General features: G+C 35.0%; 1 protein-coding gene across 1 annotated transcript in view; it reads left to right on the forward strand.

Annotated features, from left to right (window-relative positions):
- The window catches only part of LOC142141621 (uncharacterized), a 939,875-nt gene extending 927,762 nt beyond the window's left edge, over nt 1-12,113 (forward strand). The window contains exons 10-11 of the mRNA XM_075200287.1: nt 10,769-10,999; nt 11,843-12,113. Of these exons, the coding sequence (XP_075056388.1) occupies nt 10,769-10,999; nt 11,843-11,900 (289 nt within the window). The 3' untranslated portion in view covers nt 11,901-12,113. The remainder of the gene's footprint in view (nt 1-10,768; nt 11,000-11,842) is intronic.
- Nucleotides 12,114-19,538: the final 7,425 nt, after the last annotated feature.

Here is a 19,538-nt window from a genome sequence, read left to right on the forward strand (position 1 = left end):
TGATTATTTATTTTATATTTATAATTAGCTTATCATCAGTTTTTATCTTGTTTTTGCTTTTATTATACATTTTTTATTATTTTTTATTATTATTTATTATTATTTTATTGCTTCATTATATATTTATATTCTCTATTTCATTTTTAATTTTTTATTATTTTGTATATTATCATTTATATAAGAATTATTTATTTACTATTCTCTATCCCATCTCTATTGTAAAAAAATAAATAAATAAATAATAATTAAAAAAAAAACATTTTTATATATTTTTGTGAATTTTATTATTAAATTTGATTTTATTTCATTATTTGGAATATATTAATTAAATATTTATAGTGTATATGTGTTCTCTTCTACCCTTATATATTTGATTACTTTATTGGTTGTCTATTTTATTGTATTTTATTATTTATATTTTTTTAATTTTTTATTTTTTTATTATTTTTAATGTATTTCTTATTTTTTAGTTTTTATTTTTTGTATATTTTTTATTTCATTTTTTTGTTTTTTATTGTTTGTTTATTTTTTCATTTTAACTTTTTTATTTTTTATATTGTTTCTGTATTTTATTGTATTTATTAAGTATATATCACTATGCATATTGTGTTTTCTCATAGAGAATTTGCATAACTAGGTGAATATATTATAAAGAATATAAAAGTGAAAAAACAATAAACAAATAAAAATCAACAATAAATGGCATGGCTGTATGTATTTTATTGATCCTAAATACCGTTAAAATTAAATTCATTAGAAATGGATAGAGAAGATATTGTTTGGATTGTATTGGGATAGGCTTAGTAACCAGTTTATTATATGTCTCATTATATATGTATGAAATTGAGGTCTCACATAAGACTTAACCATATTAAATTTATAGGATAAAAATTGTGAATATTAGTATAACAATTATAGAGTGTGAGTATAGTGTTGATTAATTTTAAAGAATACCAATTGAATGGTAAGGGTGAGATCATAAGAACTGGAATCAGTTTTATTGGTGGTGAGACATCAAAAAGTGAAAAATAGGTGATCAAAAATTAGTTATGGACCAACTATATTGGTCATTAAAGTGTAAGTGATAAAAAGAAAAAGTGGTAATTTAAGGCATGAAAGACCATAAACCAGAGTAAATATGAAGGTAAGTAATAGGGAAATGTATATGTGATATTAATTAGATACAGATACAGATGAGATTTGCCATAATCTACGTAATGGTACATGAATATCTGTAATTCGGGTATTAATCATTATAAATTAACAGTAAACTAAATTGCATAAAGACTATCACAAATAAACCCCCATTAATAAATATATTACGAAATTTTATATAGTGTATATAAATAGCAATATTCATGTCAATTGTATATGGCCCAGTGATATCAATGATCAACAATTAAAAATCAATATGGAAGTACTACAAGCTTAGATTAGATTATTTTGATAGTTGGACCTATTTTCTGGTAGACAAGCTGTTACCCCCCATTGAAGATTTCAAGACAAACTCAATTGGTAAAATAAATTGAGTCTCCATTATTCTCCATTATTTTATAGGGCAGGTCTATGGCCTCATAAAGTTCGAATACATGAAGCTAATTAAGTGAGTCCAATGATATTTTTATTTTTTATTTTTTATTTATATTGATTCTCCTACAAGAAGCTAGTATAGCTCGTGTTCTCATTCAAGCCAAATGGTATTATAGAATTCAATAAAAATATCCATCGGCTCTCTTTTTGTAGGAGTTGTTTAGTAACATCACCTCCTCTGATCCCCATCTTAATTTGTTCAATACCAAAAGCTTTCATGTCATAAAAATTACCTCCATGTTTATAGAGGAAATGTCGTGCCATTGATGTTAGTTGTTTGAATTTTCTTTTATCTGTGGCCGCATTTCTAATTGAACCGATGTGTTCTAACAATCTATTCTTAAGCATTCTGCTTGTCATGCCTACATATACCATATTACATGGGCATGTGAGAACATATATTACACATTTGGTAGAGCAGTTAATAAATTGTTCAATTTGATGTTTATTCCCATATCTGTTAAGAAAGTCTACAGTTTTTTCCATATGCAGACATGCCTTACAGTGGCCACATTTATAAGATCCTTTTACTGGTGGAATTGAGTGGCCTGTAGAAAAATGGCTTCTCACCAGTTTGTCACCTATGTTGGGTGATCTACGCCAGCTGAAATCAGGTCTTGATCCCAAATTCTTTGATAGGTCCGTATCTGATAGAAGAATAGGCCGGTATCTTTGTACTATATTTTGTATCTCTTTCCACTCATGGCAGAAAGTTCCCACAATTCTGATTTTCTTATCATTTGTGGGTTTAGGCTTGCTATATATTAGCTCACTCCTATCTTTAAAGTTTGCCTGATTAAAAACTCTTTCGATGAGTCTTTTACTATACCCTCGTTGTGTAAGTCTTATACTCAACTCTGCAGATCTCTTCTTAAAATCAGACATGTTGGAACAATTTCGTTTTAATCTCAAGAATTCTCCCTTGGGGATATTATTTATTACAGGTGGGAAATGAGAGCTTTCACTGTGAAGTATATTGTTAGTGGCTGTTTTCTTGCGAAATAGGTCGGTGGTTATTCTACCATCTTGCGTCTTCCTAATGGTCAGATCAAGAAAATTGACATATTCCTGATGCATCTCATATGTTAGATGTAAGTTGTTTGGATTGTCATTAAGAGTCTCCACGAACTCTACAAAGGTTTCATGTTTACCATTCCACATAATAAGGATGTCGTCAATGTAACGCATCCAAATAATTATGTTGTCCGTATTTATATTCAACTGGTCGCAGAAAACAGTTTCTCTCTCCCACCTGCCCAGGTAGAGGTTAGCAAAAGTGGGGGCACACGCTGCCCCCATTGCCGTCCCTTGTACTTGTAAATAGAAACGATTATCAAAAACAAAAAAATTCCTCTTAAGTATGAATTCCAGGAGTTCAATAAGAAAAGGGCTAAGAGTGGGATTATCACTGGCCTGTAGGAAGAACTTAACCGCATCTATGCCTACTTCATGCTGGATGCTAGTATAAAGTGACTCTACATCCATTGTTATAAGCCAAACATGATGTTCCAAAATGAGACCATCCAAAAGTTTAAGGATGTCCGTGGTGTCTCTTACGTAGGATGGTAAGGAGGTTACATAATTACGTAGATGTAAATCAACAAATATGCTTGCCTGTTCGGTCAAGCCTCCTATTCCCGAAAGAATTGGTCTTCCGGGTGGTTTCATGGCATTTTTATGAATTTTAGGCAATAGATATATAGTTGGTATTTTGGGACTGTCAATGCTTAAGAAATCGAATTCAGATTTTAAAATTACCCCATTATCAAAAGCTCTTTTGATCATTTGGTCATACAGTGATTTAAAATCATTTAGTGGGTTAGAGAAAAGTAGTCTATAGCATTTTTTGTTGCCTAGTTGTTTGTGCATTTCTTCCTTATACATATTAGTGGGCCAGATCACTACATTCCCACCCTTGTCGGATGGTTTGATAACAACATCTTGCCAAGATTGTATCTCTTGAATTGCTCGCCTTTCATCCCTTTTAAGATTGTCACACCTCCTATTGTTATTTTCCATAGACTTTAATTTTAAAATGTCCAGATCACGTGATATCATGTCCTCAAAGACTTTTATTTGTGGACTAATGTTATCGTTAGGACAGAATGTAGATCTTTTTTTGCAGGCATCTTTTTTTGTATTTTATTGATCCTAAATACCGTTAAAATTAAATTCATTAGAAATGGATAGAGAAGATATTGTTTGGATTGTATTGAGATAGGCTTAGTAACCAGTTTATTATATGTCTCATTATATATGTATGAAATTGAGGCGAGCAATTCAAGGGATACAATCTTGGCAAGATGTTGTTATCAAACCATCCGACAAGGGTGGGAATGTAGTGATCTGGCCCACTAATATGTAGTGGGCAACAAAAAATGCTATAGACTACTTTTCTCTAACCCACTAAATGATTTTAAATCACTGTATGACCGAATGATCAAAAGAGCTTTTGATAATGGGGTAATTTTAAAATCTGAATTCGATTTCTTAAGCATTGACAGTCCCAAAATACCAACTATATATCTATTGCCTAAAATTCATAAAAATGCCATGAAACCACCCGGAAGACCAATTCTTTCGGGAATAGGAGGCTTGACCGAACAGGCAAGCATATTTGTTGATTTACATCTACGTAATTATGTAACCTCCTTACCATCCTACGTAAGAGACACCACGGACATCCTTAAACTTTTGGATGGTCTCATTTTGGAACATCATGTTTGGCTTATAACAATGGATGTAGAGTCACTTTATACTAGCATCCAGCATGAAGTAGGCATAGATGCGGTTAAGTTCTTCCTACAGGCCAGTGATAATCCCACTCTTAGCCCTTTTCTTATTGAACTCCTGGAATTCATACTTAAGAGGAATTTTTTTGTTTTTGATAATCGTTTCTATTTACAAGTACAAGGGACGGCAATGGGGGCAGCGTGTGCCCCCACTTTTGCTAACCTCTACCTGGGCAGGTGGGAGAGAGAAACTGTTTTCTGCGACCAGTTGAATATAAATACGGACAACATAATTATTTGGATGCGTTACATTGACGACATCCTTATTATGTGGAATGGTAAACATGAAACCTTTGTAGAGTTCGTGGAGACTCTTAATGACAATCCAAACAACTTACATCTAACATATGAGATGCATCAGGAATATGTCAATTTTCTTGATCTGACCATTAGGAAGACGCAAGATGGTAGAATAACCACCGACCTATTTCGCAAGAAAACAGCCACTAACAATATACTTCACAGTGAAAGCTCTCATTTCTCACCTGTAATAAATAATATCCCCAAGGGAGAATTCTTGAGATTAAAACGAAATTGTTCCAACATGTCTGATTTTAAGAAGAGATCTGCAGAGTTGAGTATAAGACTTACACAACGAGGGTATAGTAAAAGACTCATCGAAAGAGTTTTTAATCAGGCAAACTTTAAAGATAGGAGTGAGCTAATATATAGCAAGCCTAAACCCACAAATGATAAGAAAATCAGAATTGTGGGAACTTTCTGCCATGAGTGGAAAGGGATACAAAATATAGTACAAAGATACTGGCCTATTCTTCTATCAGATACGGACCTATCAAAGAATTTGGGATCAAGACCTGATTTCAGCTGGCGTAGATCACCCAACTTAGGTGACAAACTGGTGAGAAGCCATTTTTCTACAGGCCACTCAATTCCACCAGTAAAAGGATCTTATAAATGTGGCCACTGTATGTCTGCATATGGAAAAAACTGTAGACTTTCTTAACAGATATGGGAATAAACATCAAATTGAACAATTTATTAACTGCTCTACCAAATGTGTAATATATGTTCTCACATGCCCATGTAATATGGTATATGTAGGCATGACAAGCAGAATGCTTAAGAATAGATTGTTAGAACACATCGGTTCAATTAGAAATGCGGCCACAGATAAAAGAAAATTCAAACAACTAACATCAGTGGCACGACACTTCATCTATAAATATGGAGGTAATTTTTACGACATGAAAGCTTTTGGTATTGAACAAATTAAGATGGGGATCAGAGGAGGTGATGTTACTAAACAACTCCTACAAAAAGAGAGCCGATGGATATTTTTATTGAATTCTATAATACCATTTGGCTTGAATGAGAACACGAGCTATACTAGCTTCTTGTAGGAGAATCAATATAAATAAAAAATAAAAATATCATTGGACTCACTTAATTAGCTTCATGTATTCAAACTTTATGAGGCCATAGACCTGCCCTATAAAATAATGGAGAATAATGGAGACTCAATTTATTTTACCAATTGAGTTTGTCTTGAAATCTTCAATGGGGGGCAACAGCTTGTCTACCAGAAAATAGGTCCAACTATCGAAATAATCTAATCTAAGCTTATAGTACTTCCATATTGATTTTTAATTGTTGATCATTGATATCACTGGGCCATATACAATTGACATGAATATTGCTATTTATATACACTATATAAAATTTCGTAATATATTTATTAATGGGGGTTTATTTGTGATATTCTTTATGCAATTTAGTCTACTGTTAATTTATAATGATTAATACCCGAATTACAGATATTCATGTACCATCACGTAGATTATGGCAAATCTCATCTGTATCTGTATCTAATTAATATCACATATACATTTCCCTATTACTTACCTTCATATTTACTGTGGTTTATGGTCTTTCATGCCTTAAATTACCACTTTTTCTTTTTATCACTTACACTTTAATGACCAATATAGTTGGTCCATAACTAATTTTTGATCACCTATTTTTCACTTTTTGATGTCTCACCACCAATAAAACTGATTCCAGTTCTTATGATCTCACCCTTACCATTCAATTGGTATTCTTTAAAATTAATCAACACTATACTCACACTCTATAATTGTTATACTAATATTCACAATTTTGATCCTATAAATTTAATATGGTTAAGTCTTATGTGAGACCTCAATTTCATACATATATAATGAGACATATAATAAACTGGTTACTAAGCCTATCCCAATACAATCCAAACAATATCTTCTCTATCCATTTCTAATGAATTTAATTTTAACGGTATTTAGGATCAATAAAATACATACAGCCATGCCATTTATTGTTGATTTTTATTTGCTTATTGTTTTTTCACTTTTATATTCTTTATAATATATTCACCTAATTATGCAAATTCTCTATGAGAAAACACAATATGCACAGTGATATATACTTAATAAATACAATAAAATACACAAACAATATAAAAAATAAAAAAGTTAAAAATATGTAAAAATAAAAAAAAAAAAAAATTAAATAAAAAATATATACAAAAAAAATAAATAACATAAGAAATACATTAAAAATAATAATAAAAAAAGAAAAAAATTAAAAAATATAAATAATAAAATACAATAAAATAGACAACCAATAAAGTAATCAAATATATAAGGGTAGAAGAGAACACATATACACTATAAATATTAAATTAATATATTCCAAATAATGAAATAAAATTAAATTTAATAATAAAATTCACAAAAAAATATTAAAATTTTTTTTTTTAAATTATTATTTATTGATTTATTTTTTTACAATAGAGATGGGATAGAGAATAGTAAATAAATAATTCTTATATAAATAATAATATACAAAATAATAAAAAATTAAAAATGAAATAGAGAATGTAAATATATAATGAAGCAATAAAATAATAATAAATAATAATAAAAAATAATAAAAAATATATAATAAAAGCAAAAACAAGATAAAAACTGATGATGATAAGCTAATTATAAATATAAAATAAATAATCATCAAAAATAAAACATAAAAAATAAGAAACCAAAACAAATAATACATCATATAAAATTATACTAAAAAAAGGCAATAATAATAATAATAACAACTCATAATATGTGCCAGACAAAGAATCATAGATGTGGCTATGATCAGCAAATTTTATAATCAATAATGGAAATGAGGAATTTTCTGTTAAATCCAATGATATATTTACATATCACCTTCTTAATAATACTCTTCACCCCATAATAATTAACTTATCTGCTAGATCTAACAATAAGATACAATGATATTACTTAGAATAGTGTAAACATGTCATGTATTAGATCCGATGGAGGACATTACATAACCTGTAAACATACTGATTGGTTTACAGCATTATAAAACTAACCCCTCAGGAGTAGCCCAGTAATCCATGATTAAGCATCATAGCGAAAAGTACGTCGGTCCGTCGTCACGCTGAGTGATGTCAGACCCGGAAGTGGGCGGGGCCAAACTCGGCGTTTAGGCGCTGTAGCAAACAAACTTACTGATAGTCAAACTCTTTTCACTAATACACACCAGCACTTTAACGCTTACTACCCGAATTTAATATCCTAGTAAGAGACAGTATGGAGGCACATTGTAAGCAACCTTAGCGCTATGTAAGGAGACCAATGTTGCCCAAAGAATCACGCAGCATATAATCCCTATGATATTCTCTACCATTAATACTATGCTAACTTTTAGTTCCAATTAATATCAATGAGGTGCAATCACCAGTGTTAATAAATATCGAGGAAATGAAAACCAATATTTGTAGATTTCTCTATTCGATATCAATATGTATTATGGTACAATGTCTGGAGTCACAACTCACTAGTGCAAACCAGCACATATGTGATTATTAGACACATTCATATGCTTGGCATCTTATATATATAGCATATAACTCCAGACACAGGGAATTTTGCTATACTCTGGCAACTGTTTATCTCCTTTGTTTATCTATAATATAAATGTCTAGTGGCGTGTGTTAGTCTGTCTGTGTGTGTGTGGAAAAAATAAAACCAAGCTGCAGCGCCACCTGCTGGGCAGAGTTATACACTGACCTACTAAATTCTTAGTGTGTGTGGAAAAAAAATTCAGAAAGGGCTGAAATTTGGTATACTAGGATGTTTTTATTTTTGTTAATTTAATTTGTTAATTGTTAAAAGGGTTTATAAATATTTAAAAAAAATATATATATATTTCTTGAAGGAGAAGTGACAGTTGGGAGTGGTTAGTGGTTGCCGGGGGTGACAGTGGGGAGTGGGTGAGGCCTGGGCTATGGCCCAAATGCATGACAAGAACCTTTTTAACACCTTAAGTAGCTTGATTTGACTAGAATGCATGAGTATCATGCACGGGTTAACTTGTCTTGAAAGAAGAGTGTATACAGGATACATGCTGTGGAAGATTAGACAAGGCAACACTGCCATCTAGAGTCCATATTGGCAAACATACATAATAAGTTCCATTCTAGAGGATACATTGTATCAATAGAGATACTACAATACAAGTACCATGTATGTATAATATGGACTAACTTATAGATCTCAAGAGCTTAGAATTACTAGCTCTTGCTCATATATCCACGTTTAGGTCCTCTATCAGCTAACCTTCCTTTGGAAGTATTATATAGGCTTTAATCGGCTCCACCACAGGGTCAATCCTTTTTAATCTCTATCTTTCTCAACACTATTTTTTTAATATTTCGCTTGTTTTAATAGGGAGTACACTCTCTACAATCATTTTTAATGCATACCAATAAAAACCTTATGTATTAATGCACTTACTCATTACTTATATGTACCTGGAGTGCTATTTAGGTCATCGCTTTTCTCCCTACTTTGAACAAATAAAATAGTTGTAGATCAAAACTATATGGAACAGTATTCATTTCTCATGTTATCTAATTATAATTAACATTCTGAAAATAAATTTAAATTATCTTATGTCACTTGTGACATATTTCTTCCATTTGTATCTTTAGAATGTATGTAAATTCCTTGATAATCCACATTCATTCAGTGCATAAATCATTAGTTCTAGCTAGCTAATGCTTTATTACTGAAAATTATATCCTGACTACCAATTATCATTAATGATTAGAATAATTTTTCTTATTAGGAAGCTTGTTACATAAACAGGGTGATCGCTTGATAAATCTCCTTTGTTCGATATACATGCACCAGATTGTATACTCTTCCCTTCCCCTATATCTGAATTTATTTTGTCTACCTTGCATGTCCCTGTTTTCCCCACTGTCCAGTATTCTTGACATCTGTTGCGACTTACAGACCAAAGACAATAATAACATCTAACACATGTGCTGTATTACATGCCGATAAATCAGACAATTACTTTTACGAGTGTAACTCTCAGCGGACTCATCAATTTTAAGAGATGAATCATTACTCACAATTTACACTAGTTTATTACATGTAATAGATACTATCTACAATGTCTTTACAAATTACTCAACTATTACAGTCAAATTAAAGTCAATTATATAAACTATTCTAATGTTACACTTGAAAGCAATGATAACATTCCTCTTTCAATGCCATAAGTGGAAGGGATTGAGCACATGTTTTGAGTTTCTATTTAGAATCTGCTAGATTTTAAAGACCCTGGGCGCAAGTAAAAGGGCAGTAAAATGCATTATGGCTGTGTTAACATACATACATTAGTCCACAGCACATTCCTTGCTGGTAAACTGTACTTAAACATGTACCAAAAAAACTGACTGCAGTGACACTAATAACAAATATTAATACTTAAAAAAAGATGGGGTCTCACAAAGGGGGGGAAGACAAACCTCAATTAAAAAATATATACATGAAAAAATCTGATAATGAACAATAGGTCTTGATAAAACACATACCTACTGAATAGTAGTTAACATGAAAAACAGAATAAGAATATGTTCACCTAAGTTTCTTTGCTTATTTTAAACTTAAATGATAGATAGCTAGGAATAAGTTAATTGTAGCTTTGGGTTTCAATACATTGTAAATTATTATTCATGTTTAATTTTATACCACAGTTCAATATAAAATGTAGTAATCAGTTTTCAAGGTTGCAATTATCAAAATGTTGTCTTTGGTTGTAATATTCGCCATTAGAACAAACGGTGACATTTTGATCATGACAACAGTTTTATCCGTTTATCACATTTTAAAGGAGCTAAAACATGAATAATACATTGCAATGCATTTTATTATTATATTACCTGCAATTACTGCAAATTGGTTGTGACTCTACAAGTCAACTCTGATCATTGGAATCAGCAGCACTGGGGATCTTCTTTAGTTTAATGATTTGTTTAATATTATATTCAACTTTTGTGTAATTTTTTTTTCTGTTTATAGACCACATTTATCAATGTTACCACGGCGCCCATTTGCTCCAAAAAATGTTGGGGATTTAAAACTTGGTGATCTTGTGAAATTCTCACGTCCAGGTGGTAAAATAAGCAAAGGCACAATCCAGTACAAGGGTCACCTGCCAGGGAGGATGGAGGTGTACCTGGGAGTGGAGCTGGAAGGAGGCGAGCTTGGGAAACATGATGGCATTTTCCAGGGAGTTCGATATTTTCTTTGGTAAGGGAAAACTGAAAATTCAAAATGTCTATTTTTAAGAGGCTGCATATATGTATTATTGAAAGAAGACCCATATTATGCAGTCTCAACAGTCTACATATCATATAGCCTCAAACATGTTTGCAGTCACTATTGGCTACAAATCATATAACCACAAATATCCCTGCATGGGTGATTCTAGTGTTTCTGCTGCCTTAAATGAAGCATAAAACAACGTCATTCGTAATATTCCAAGTAATTCTAAAGTAAAGCTATTCTAAGCAATAGCAATCAGTCTAGCAAAAGAATATTAATATGCCATTATTATGTCCATCAGTAGTAATATGTACGAAAAGGGTAACATGACCTACACTATTATTACCCAGTAGTGTGCACCAGAACAGTAGTGATCTATGAAATGCATATTAGTAATAATATACCGGTAATATACATAGCACCAATAGTAATGCCTAGAAATAGAAATATAATAAACTGTAGCCGCCTTCTTCTTGATCCCAGTCGAATGATTAAAGCACTTCTCCAGGCATGTTCAATATTAGAAGATGTTGAGGGTTTTCTACCAGGTTTATAGTTACAAGACACAACTCCCAGAATAAATGCATATTAATGGGCCCCACTTCCCCCTCCATGCTGCAATACCTCTGCTGTGGGTGATATTTGTTTAAATCTTATTTCCAGAGAATAGGGAATGTATATTAACATTTAGTAAGACAACATTATTGAAATACTTTCATTGGTACAGAAGTCCTATGCAAATATCTGCTTGTTTATTTACATAAATGATCTGTCTTATGTAGGCTAGTCTCTAACACCAGCTAAGCATGTTTTTATTTCTTCCAACAGCAAACCCAACAAAGGAGTATTTGTCAATTTCAGCAAAATTATCATGGCTTGGAATTAAACACAGGCATGTTGAAGACAATTGAAGACAATTCTAATGAATCTGTAAAAAATGCAAAGAAATTGGGTGCAAACTATAACAATTAGAAGTTGTACGCTCAGCTAGATCTATAATCTTCATGAGTTTATCTTCAATATATATATATTTTTTATTTAATGTGTGGTTAACTTAGGTGGTTCCTACATTTTCTTAATTTATTTGTGAACACGGAAAATATACTTGTTTTTATAAAATGTAAAATTTGTTGATGTCTGTGTACTTCGAAGTGTTTCTTTATATTCAGTTTTTCATTGTTTTCTGGTTGTACCCATTAAAAACATATCACTTACCAGTCACTTACAAACTAAAGCTATACATAATACACATCAAACACAAATCACATACAATGACATGAAATAGAAGGTAAAGAGAGTAATTTCTTTACAGTACAAATACAACACAGATGCAGTGGCAGAAACGTGTTTTTTTTTTTTTTTTTTATAGTTGCGTAAACAGGGGTATTAGCAGTGACCTTAGGTATAGAGAGGTACCCCCCATTCCAGGATGACTTTGGGTATAGGGAGACACTGGATGTTGCCACCTCCAATATCATACATTAGACTGTGGCTACGTAAAAACACTGGCATTTAAATGCTTTGTAAAACACAGTCTATATAACCACAGTGTTGGTTGTGAGTCCAAGGACAGATGGTAAGAGCAGAGATCATTTCTACTGGGAATCCTACAAAATGAGAGCACTTGCTCTCATCATAATTAAAAAGTTAGAATTTTATAGTCAGTGTGTATGCAGTTGTTAGTGCTGACAGCAAATATCAAACTCGTAGAACAGGCAGAAGAGGTCCTCACCTATAGGAGCCGCATTTCCCGTAGAGTTGTATATGCTCACAGGTACTCGGATGCCCCCAGGTCTTAAACTCAGAGTAGTACATGTTTATAATATTACTGTAGCGCAGGCGAGGGCCTGATGGTAGAAAGTAGCGATGTCCAAAAACGGGCTGAGGTCAGAGGGGCAACAGCAGGCCGTGGAGTGAGATTCCAGGCAAGGGTCAGGGCCAGCAGAAACCAAGGTATCCGGAGAACAGACAGAGGTCAGGGTCACAAGCAATCCAACAAAGTCCATAAGCAAGCCAGGGGTCATACAAAGAATCAATCAAAATAGCACAGGAGCAGAGGAAAGGAGCAGGTCAGCATCCAGAGATTGAAAGCTTGAAAGATTTGGTGCCTTAAATACACAGATAGGCCAATAGGAATGAGGGGACACACTTGAAAAATCAGCCGAGAGACTGTAACTAATTTTTATTTATTGCGCACGCACCCAGATGTCAGTTTAGCCTGGCCGCGGCAGTGAATGAAAGAAACATGTGTGGGTGGAAGCCACCATGACGCCAGAGGCAGCCGGAAGCGAGCCGCGGTGGCCAGCAGTGGAGTTGCGACTCCTGACAGAGTGATGGATGGGGTTAAGACAGTAATACTACTAAGTGTGCTACTGTTCTGCCTTCCACACAGCACCCGGGGGTGGGCAGGTGTCTTAGGACTAGTTGGGGATATATTCATTTCCCCATCTATCCCTGTTTAAGGATGCGTGGACGGGGGCGTCCTTTGGGGAGGACACCCCCTCCCCCCTACACTTGAATCATGACAGTTCCAGTGTATCATTGTATAGTATTACAACTGCCCTCACTTCTACATCTTCTTAATGCCCTCAGGCTGGCAAAATTTTCTGGTAAGAACACAGACTTCTATGGTTTAGAAGGAGAAATCGGCTTCTGGGAACCTCCTCCCATACTCTCCCCTCCCCTCCTCCTCTGCATAAAACAAATGAACAATAAACTATAACAGTCTGCAGTCTAAGACACAGTTTTATGGGGATCTGCCTGTCTTAATGAACTTTGGTTTCAACAAAATGGCCACCACAACTGTTCTCATGTTTGGTTCTTGTGTTTGTGGTCTTGGGGAAAATAAAGCGTAGAAAAAATAAGTTATTTGTGATATTCTGCATCTTCTTGGCTGTGGAGTTAAACAATAGGCGAGTAACCATTACATGAATTTGAATTTTATTTAATGGGATGTGAGTAGGAGATTAGAATTTATTTTGTTGTATTACTTTACAAGATATTATTTGAGTAACATGTTCAATATTAATTTAAAGGAGATTAATATGAATGTTTTTTATTTAACATAGGTTATTACATTTGTATAGATTCTATTTTTCTAACCTTATTATTATTGCAGCAAGTTGTTTTGTTTTTTTTCTAAAACCAAGCATTTGGCAGTTCTGGCCATTTTACTGTTGTGACAAATTAGTGCTCTGTGTACACCTGTTAGACACAGAGGGTCTCATTTAGAGGGGAAAAAGGCTCCTGGCCAATCCCTGTATGCAAGGGCTGCAACTGCATGCATGAAAACAGTGGCTGGTCTTGCATGTGGATAGAGGGCACATCCCTTCTAAATCTGTCTCTACCTTTTAAATGCCCCTCCCAGTTCTGGATCCCCTGGCGAGTGCGCTAAGTGCATGGATACATGCAATGATTGTGAAGTTTGCATTATGACACAGCTGTGGAGAAGGTGGATAGATTAGGGGGGTATCCTTTGCAATGCAATGTACATGTTTATAATGGGACAGTGTAAGAAAACCTAGTGTAGTGATTGTGTGTAGGCAATATTAGAAAGAGGTATAGGTTTATTAACATGCATGTCCTAAAGTCAAACACAGACAAATACCCCCAGCACACTGCTATAGCCAGCAACAGATCTGCTATTTCTACTGTAGATAAAAATGCAAAAGTCTTAGTTGCACACATTTGCAAATGTATGTTGAAGCCGCCCACCACTCCACGGTGCTTTTGCTAATAGGGTGGTCCTACTCTAAACAATGAGAGTCCCATATATTTGGGCCATACATATGTATTTTTAAATTGAGAGCTAACTTACCAAAGAGGCACCCCAGAAGCCAGAAAGTCAGTTCCACAACCAGAAATAGGAAAAAGGGTGTATTTACGTATCTTTGTGGTACCCAAGTTAGATGATAAAAATAAATATCAGATTTAATCAGGAAAAGTTCAATATGAAATCAATGGAGGTCTGTGCCCCACTTCTGGAACGTAAACCACTTCATGGCATCAATAGATATGAAGGATACTTACCCACATGTGCCAATTGTTATGTATCAGGGGAAGTATTTCTGAGTAACCATTTATAAAACAAGATCACCATCTTTAGTTCAAAGTGTTACCTTTTGGTCTCACCTCAGCCCTGAACATTTTCACCACAATAGTTTTGATTGTACCAGTTCTAAGTAAAAAAAAAAAAAAAAAAAAAAAAAAAAAAGGGAATAGTTGCGGTTGGATGACTGGCTGGTAACAGAGGTAAACCGACAATTATTTAGCAACCACCTGAAAGAAAAACATCCGTTGTGCAGACACATTGCTTCCTCAACAAAGATAAAATTCCTGGGCTGAATTGAAAAGAAATGGGAGCAGTTCATCCAGCTCTCCCTGCCATTCATAATCAGAAACACAAACTATGGAAGTCGGTAAAGGTTCAATATGACAATGCTACCATAGCAGTATACATGTAACAAATTCCTCCATATTTGTCAATGATGAAGGCATGTAGGATGATAATGGAATGGGCAGAGAAATATGTCAAATATTTACTAGAATATGGAGGATATATGTATTTTGATTATGTGACAAGCCTATTCCATCATTCAGTCTTTTTGTCCTTGAAACAGAAGAGAGGGACCTAAAGCTTGCCATCCCTTTCAGGTTTTTAACCTGCTCTTGAATTAATTGACTGTTCTTTTGAGCTTAATTCAGAACAGAAAAAGCCTTCAAATTATTATCTTGAAAACCATCATCTTGACGGCAATTATTTCTGCCAGAAGTGTGTGCACGTTACAGGATCTGACATCCAAGCTTTGTAAAAAAATAATAATAAAAAAAAAAAAAATAATAAAAAAATAAAATAATTCCTGACAAGGCAGTTTTAAGATTGCTTCTTTCAATCCTAAATCATTGCCATCTAAAAAAGTAAATAAAAATATGGTGCTTCCTTCAATGTGATCATCTCTTGTGACAGGATTCTTTATAAGAGTATTCACTCTCCTCCATTCTTGGGTGCTTGAATGTAGGCTCGATGATGACACTGGAGGTCAATTTGGTATAAAGGATGTACTTATAGCAGTGTTGGACCAATTAAATTACTTTTTGTACTACAATATCTGGAGGGGCAGAATAACTACTCACAAGCAAGTGTTGTTGGAGTTAATCAAGGAAGAGACTCTCTAGATTTCTTTTCTTTCAGTAGCTTAAAATAGAAAACAACTGCATAACATAATTAAAGTAACACACATACTGATAATTTATTAAAGTAAAACTGCTGTAGTCAAATGTTTTTACTTGGTTAAGTCTTTAAGCCGTTCATTTTAAAAATAACAGCTTCTAGCTATGAGCACTATTTTATAGTTAATATTCTTTGACTCATTGGGCACAATGTGTTTGGCTGCATGAACTAGCGTTAAATTCTAGCATGGTTGCACTGCATTTTTGTTTACATAAACACTTTCTGCTCTTGCATAATGTTGAAATGGCAGAGTTGTTATGCAATACAATTCCAAAATATTATACTCACATTTTAACCTTGTTAAATCACATTTGATATAACCATACTTAATGTTTTGACTGTCCAAATATAGTTACCTAGAAATCATATTCTATAGCTACTGTTAGATGTTAATGAAATCAATGTGTTATTCAAAAGAATTTCTAATACTAAATACTGGCATTAAAAACCATGATTATAGATGTGTTGTTGAAAAAAAAAATACACTGATTAAAATGGTGAATTTACAAACCCCAAGTGTCCATATTACAGGGAAATGTGATCGTGTTGGGCTAAGTATCATCATCATCATCATTTATTTATATGGAGTGTGGGAGCACCCAGAGGAAACCCACACACTGTTAGCAGTCGCGGCGGCCGCGGGCACCGCCGCGACTCTCACCTCCTTCCTGCAGGAGTCCTGGCCGTCGCTATGACGACCGGGACGTCATTTCCTGGATCTACCTGACCCTTGCCAAGGCAACGGCCGGACGCCAACAGCAGTAGCGCCGCGTCCCGGCGGCTGGGGACAGCCGGGCGCATGCGCGGGGATAAGCAAAGCCTGTGGGCTAATTAAGTAATTTTAGTAAATTTGAACCCCTGTCCATGTGATCTCAGTGCCAGGCTCTGATTGGCTGGTACTGGTATTTAAGGCAGTGAGGTCTGCAGCCTCACTGCCGGTTATACTTCTGTATCCAGTCTGCTAGCCTGCTTTCTGCCCTGTTCCTGTCTATTAGACTTGCTGTTGTTTACCCGTGTATGACCCTTGGCTTGGATTTGGACTTTGCTTGTGAACCTCGTGACCCTGACCTCTGGCTTGAATACCGACCTCCCTGCCTGCTCGTGACCCCTGACCTCAGCTTGTTTATTGGTACCGTTGTCTGCTGCCGGCCCCTGACCTCTGCTTGGATTCCACTCCGCTTGCCTGGGTTCTCCCCGGCCGGTACACACTTCACGACCCTCTGTCAGTCTGCAGCCCAGTCTGTCCCCACCATCAGGGGCTCCAGTGAACACCTGACTGGCAGAGTAGACTCCGGGTTGTGTTGTGCTGGCTGGAGGGGTTCCTAACACACACACTGGGAGAACATACAAATTACACCCAGATAAGGCCATGGTCGGGGATTCAACTCATGACCCCAGTGATGTAAGGCAGAAGTGCTAACCACTTAGCCACCGTGCAGCTAACTAATGATATAATTTTACATCTGCCGATACCAACCGTAACACTCATCTCTACTGCAGATTTTAGGGTAAATTTGTCAATACCAGATTCAGAATTTTAGTTACTGCATATTAACATTGTATGTTTGCTTACATTTATAGGCTAAAATGTAGATTGTACTACTACTAAACTTTACTGAAGGATAGGGCCAGACTTGATGGTCATCGGGCTGGACTAAGTGCTTAATGGACAGTTATCTAAAGGAGTCAATTGCTCAGTGATGGGACTAATAGTGGTTGTGAGGACTGTATGTCCAATTGGGTTCTCACCTAGACAGATCTTTGTAACCAAAACGCAGCTTTATTGCATAAAACAGCAGCACATAAGAATAACCTCTCTGCAGTAGCATCTGTAAAGGCAGAGAGATCGTAAGAATTAAATGTACGCAGATTAGAGCGAGTAATAATAAGTGTTTCCATGTTTTAATTGCACCAGTCTAATGATAGTACCGTGTAGTCTCAGTGGTATAACTAGCAAAAGGCAAGTAGCTCCTCTCCCTTGGTTTATAGGATGCTTCCCCAGGGCTTTACCTTTGTTTTTGAAGCGGACCCTGATGGCAGACCTGCTGTCCCCCAGCAAAGCCGGAAGAAGCAACAGACCAGCTTATCACAGGACGATTGATTGAACATTTGCATACCTCATTTAAAACTCATATCATCTGATATTTCACATTTCCACAGTTCATTTTTCTTTGATTATGAAAGTATATATAAAAAAGTGATAATAGTTATATACATAATAAAGGAAAAAAGCCACACTTCTGCTTTCACTGGGCAACACCTTAATTTAGTCTGGTTGGTAATAAAGTATTTACAAACAATCAGCTCTCAGTGATATACAAACTACTTCCCATTAACAGACTCGTTACAGTTGCTTGTTGCTTCAGGACATAAACACTGTTTATATTTCGGTCTACTACTATTTAAGATTTTGTCATTTCAAACCATATGAACAGCACAGTGGCCTAGTTGTTAGCACTTCTGCCTCGCAGCAATGGGGTCATGAGTTCGATTCCCGACCATGGCTTTATCTGTGTGGAGTTTGTATGTTCTCCCTGTTTGTGTGGGTTTCCTCCCACACTGCAAAAAAAACCAAAACATACTGGTAGTCTGTCTGTCTCTCTGTTTATGTCTGTGTGTGAGTGTATGTCTATATTAGGGAATTTAGACTGTAAGCTCCAATGGGGCAGGGACTGATGTGAATGAGTTCTCTGTACAGCGCTGCGAAATTAGTGGCGCTATATAAATAAATGATGATGATGAGACAGGCAATGCTTTTTCTTGCCTATGCATATTAGTTCATGTTTTTGGCACTCCACGATGGGGCCATTCATTTTCAGTTTTTCAAAAGTCCCACTTTGCTTCTTTAACAGCCTCCACTTTTCTGGGAATGCTAGATTTTTTTTTTTTTTAACTCAAAATTTTATTGTATAATAAAGTATGAATGACATAGACTTTAGATAACAAGCATATTGATTGGAATAGTCATAAAGCATAGTGGATATCCAGCAATGTCACTCATAAAACAGTAAAGTATATTGCACTATAACAGAATGGTAATGGGTGAGGGGCGGGAGGGAGAGGGAATGGGTATTGGAGGAGGAGGAGGAGGAGGTGTAGGGTGGGTAAGGGGGGGGGGAGATGGTCGAATCATGGGATATACTTGAGAGGAGCATGTTCACCTTCAGAAGGGGGTGCTGTCATATCTGCATGGGAGTGTTTTTTAAAGGAGTAAAGGGGTCAATGTTCTCTGGAGTTGTGGAGGGAGAGACTATTTGGAGGAAGATAAAGCTACGGGGATCTTAGGCATAAAGC

Source organism: Mixophyes fleayi, chromosome 2 (assembly GCF_038048845.1).
Source record: "Mixophyes fleayi isolate aMixFle1 chromosome 2, aMixFle1.hap1, whole genome shotgun sequence".
Classification (NCBI taxonomy): domain Eukaryota; kingdom Metazoa; phylum Chordata; class Amphibia; order Anura; family Limnodynastidae; genus Mixophyes; species Mixophyes fleayi.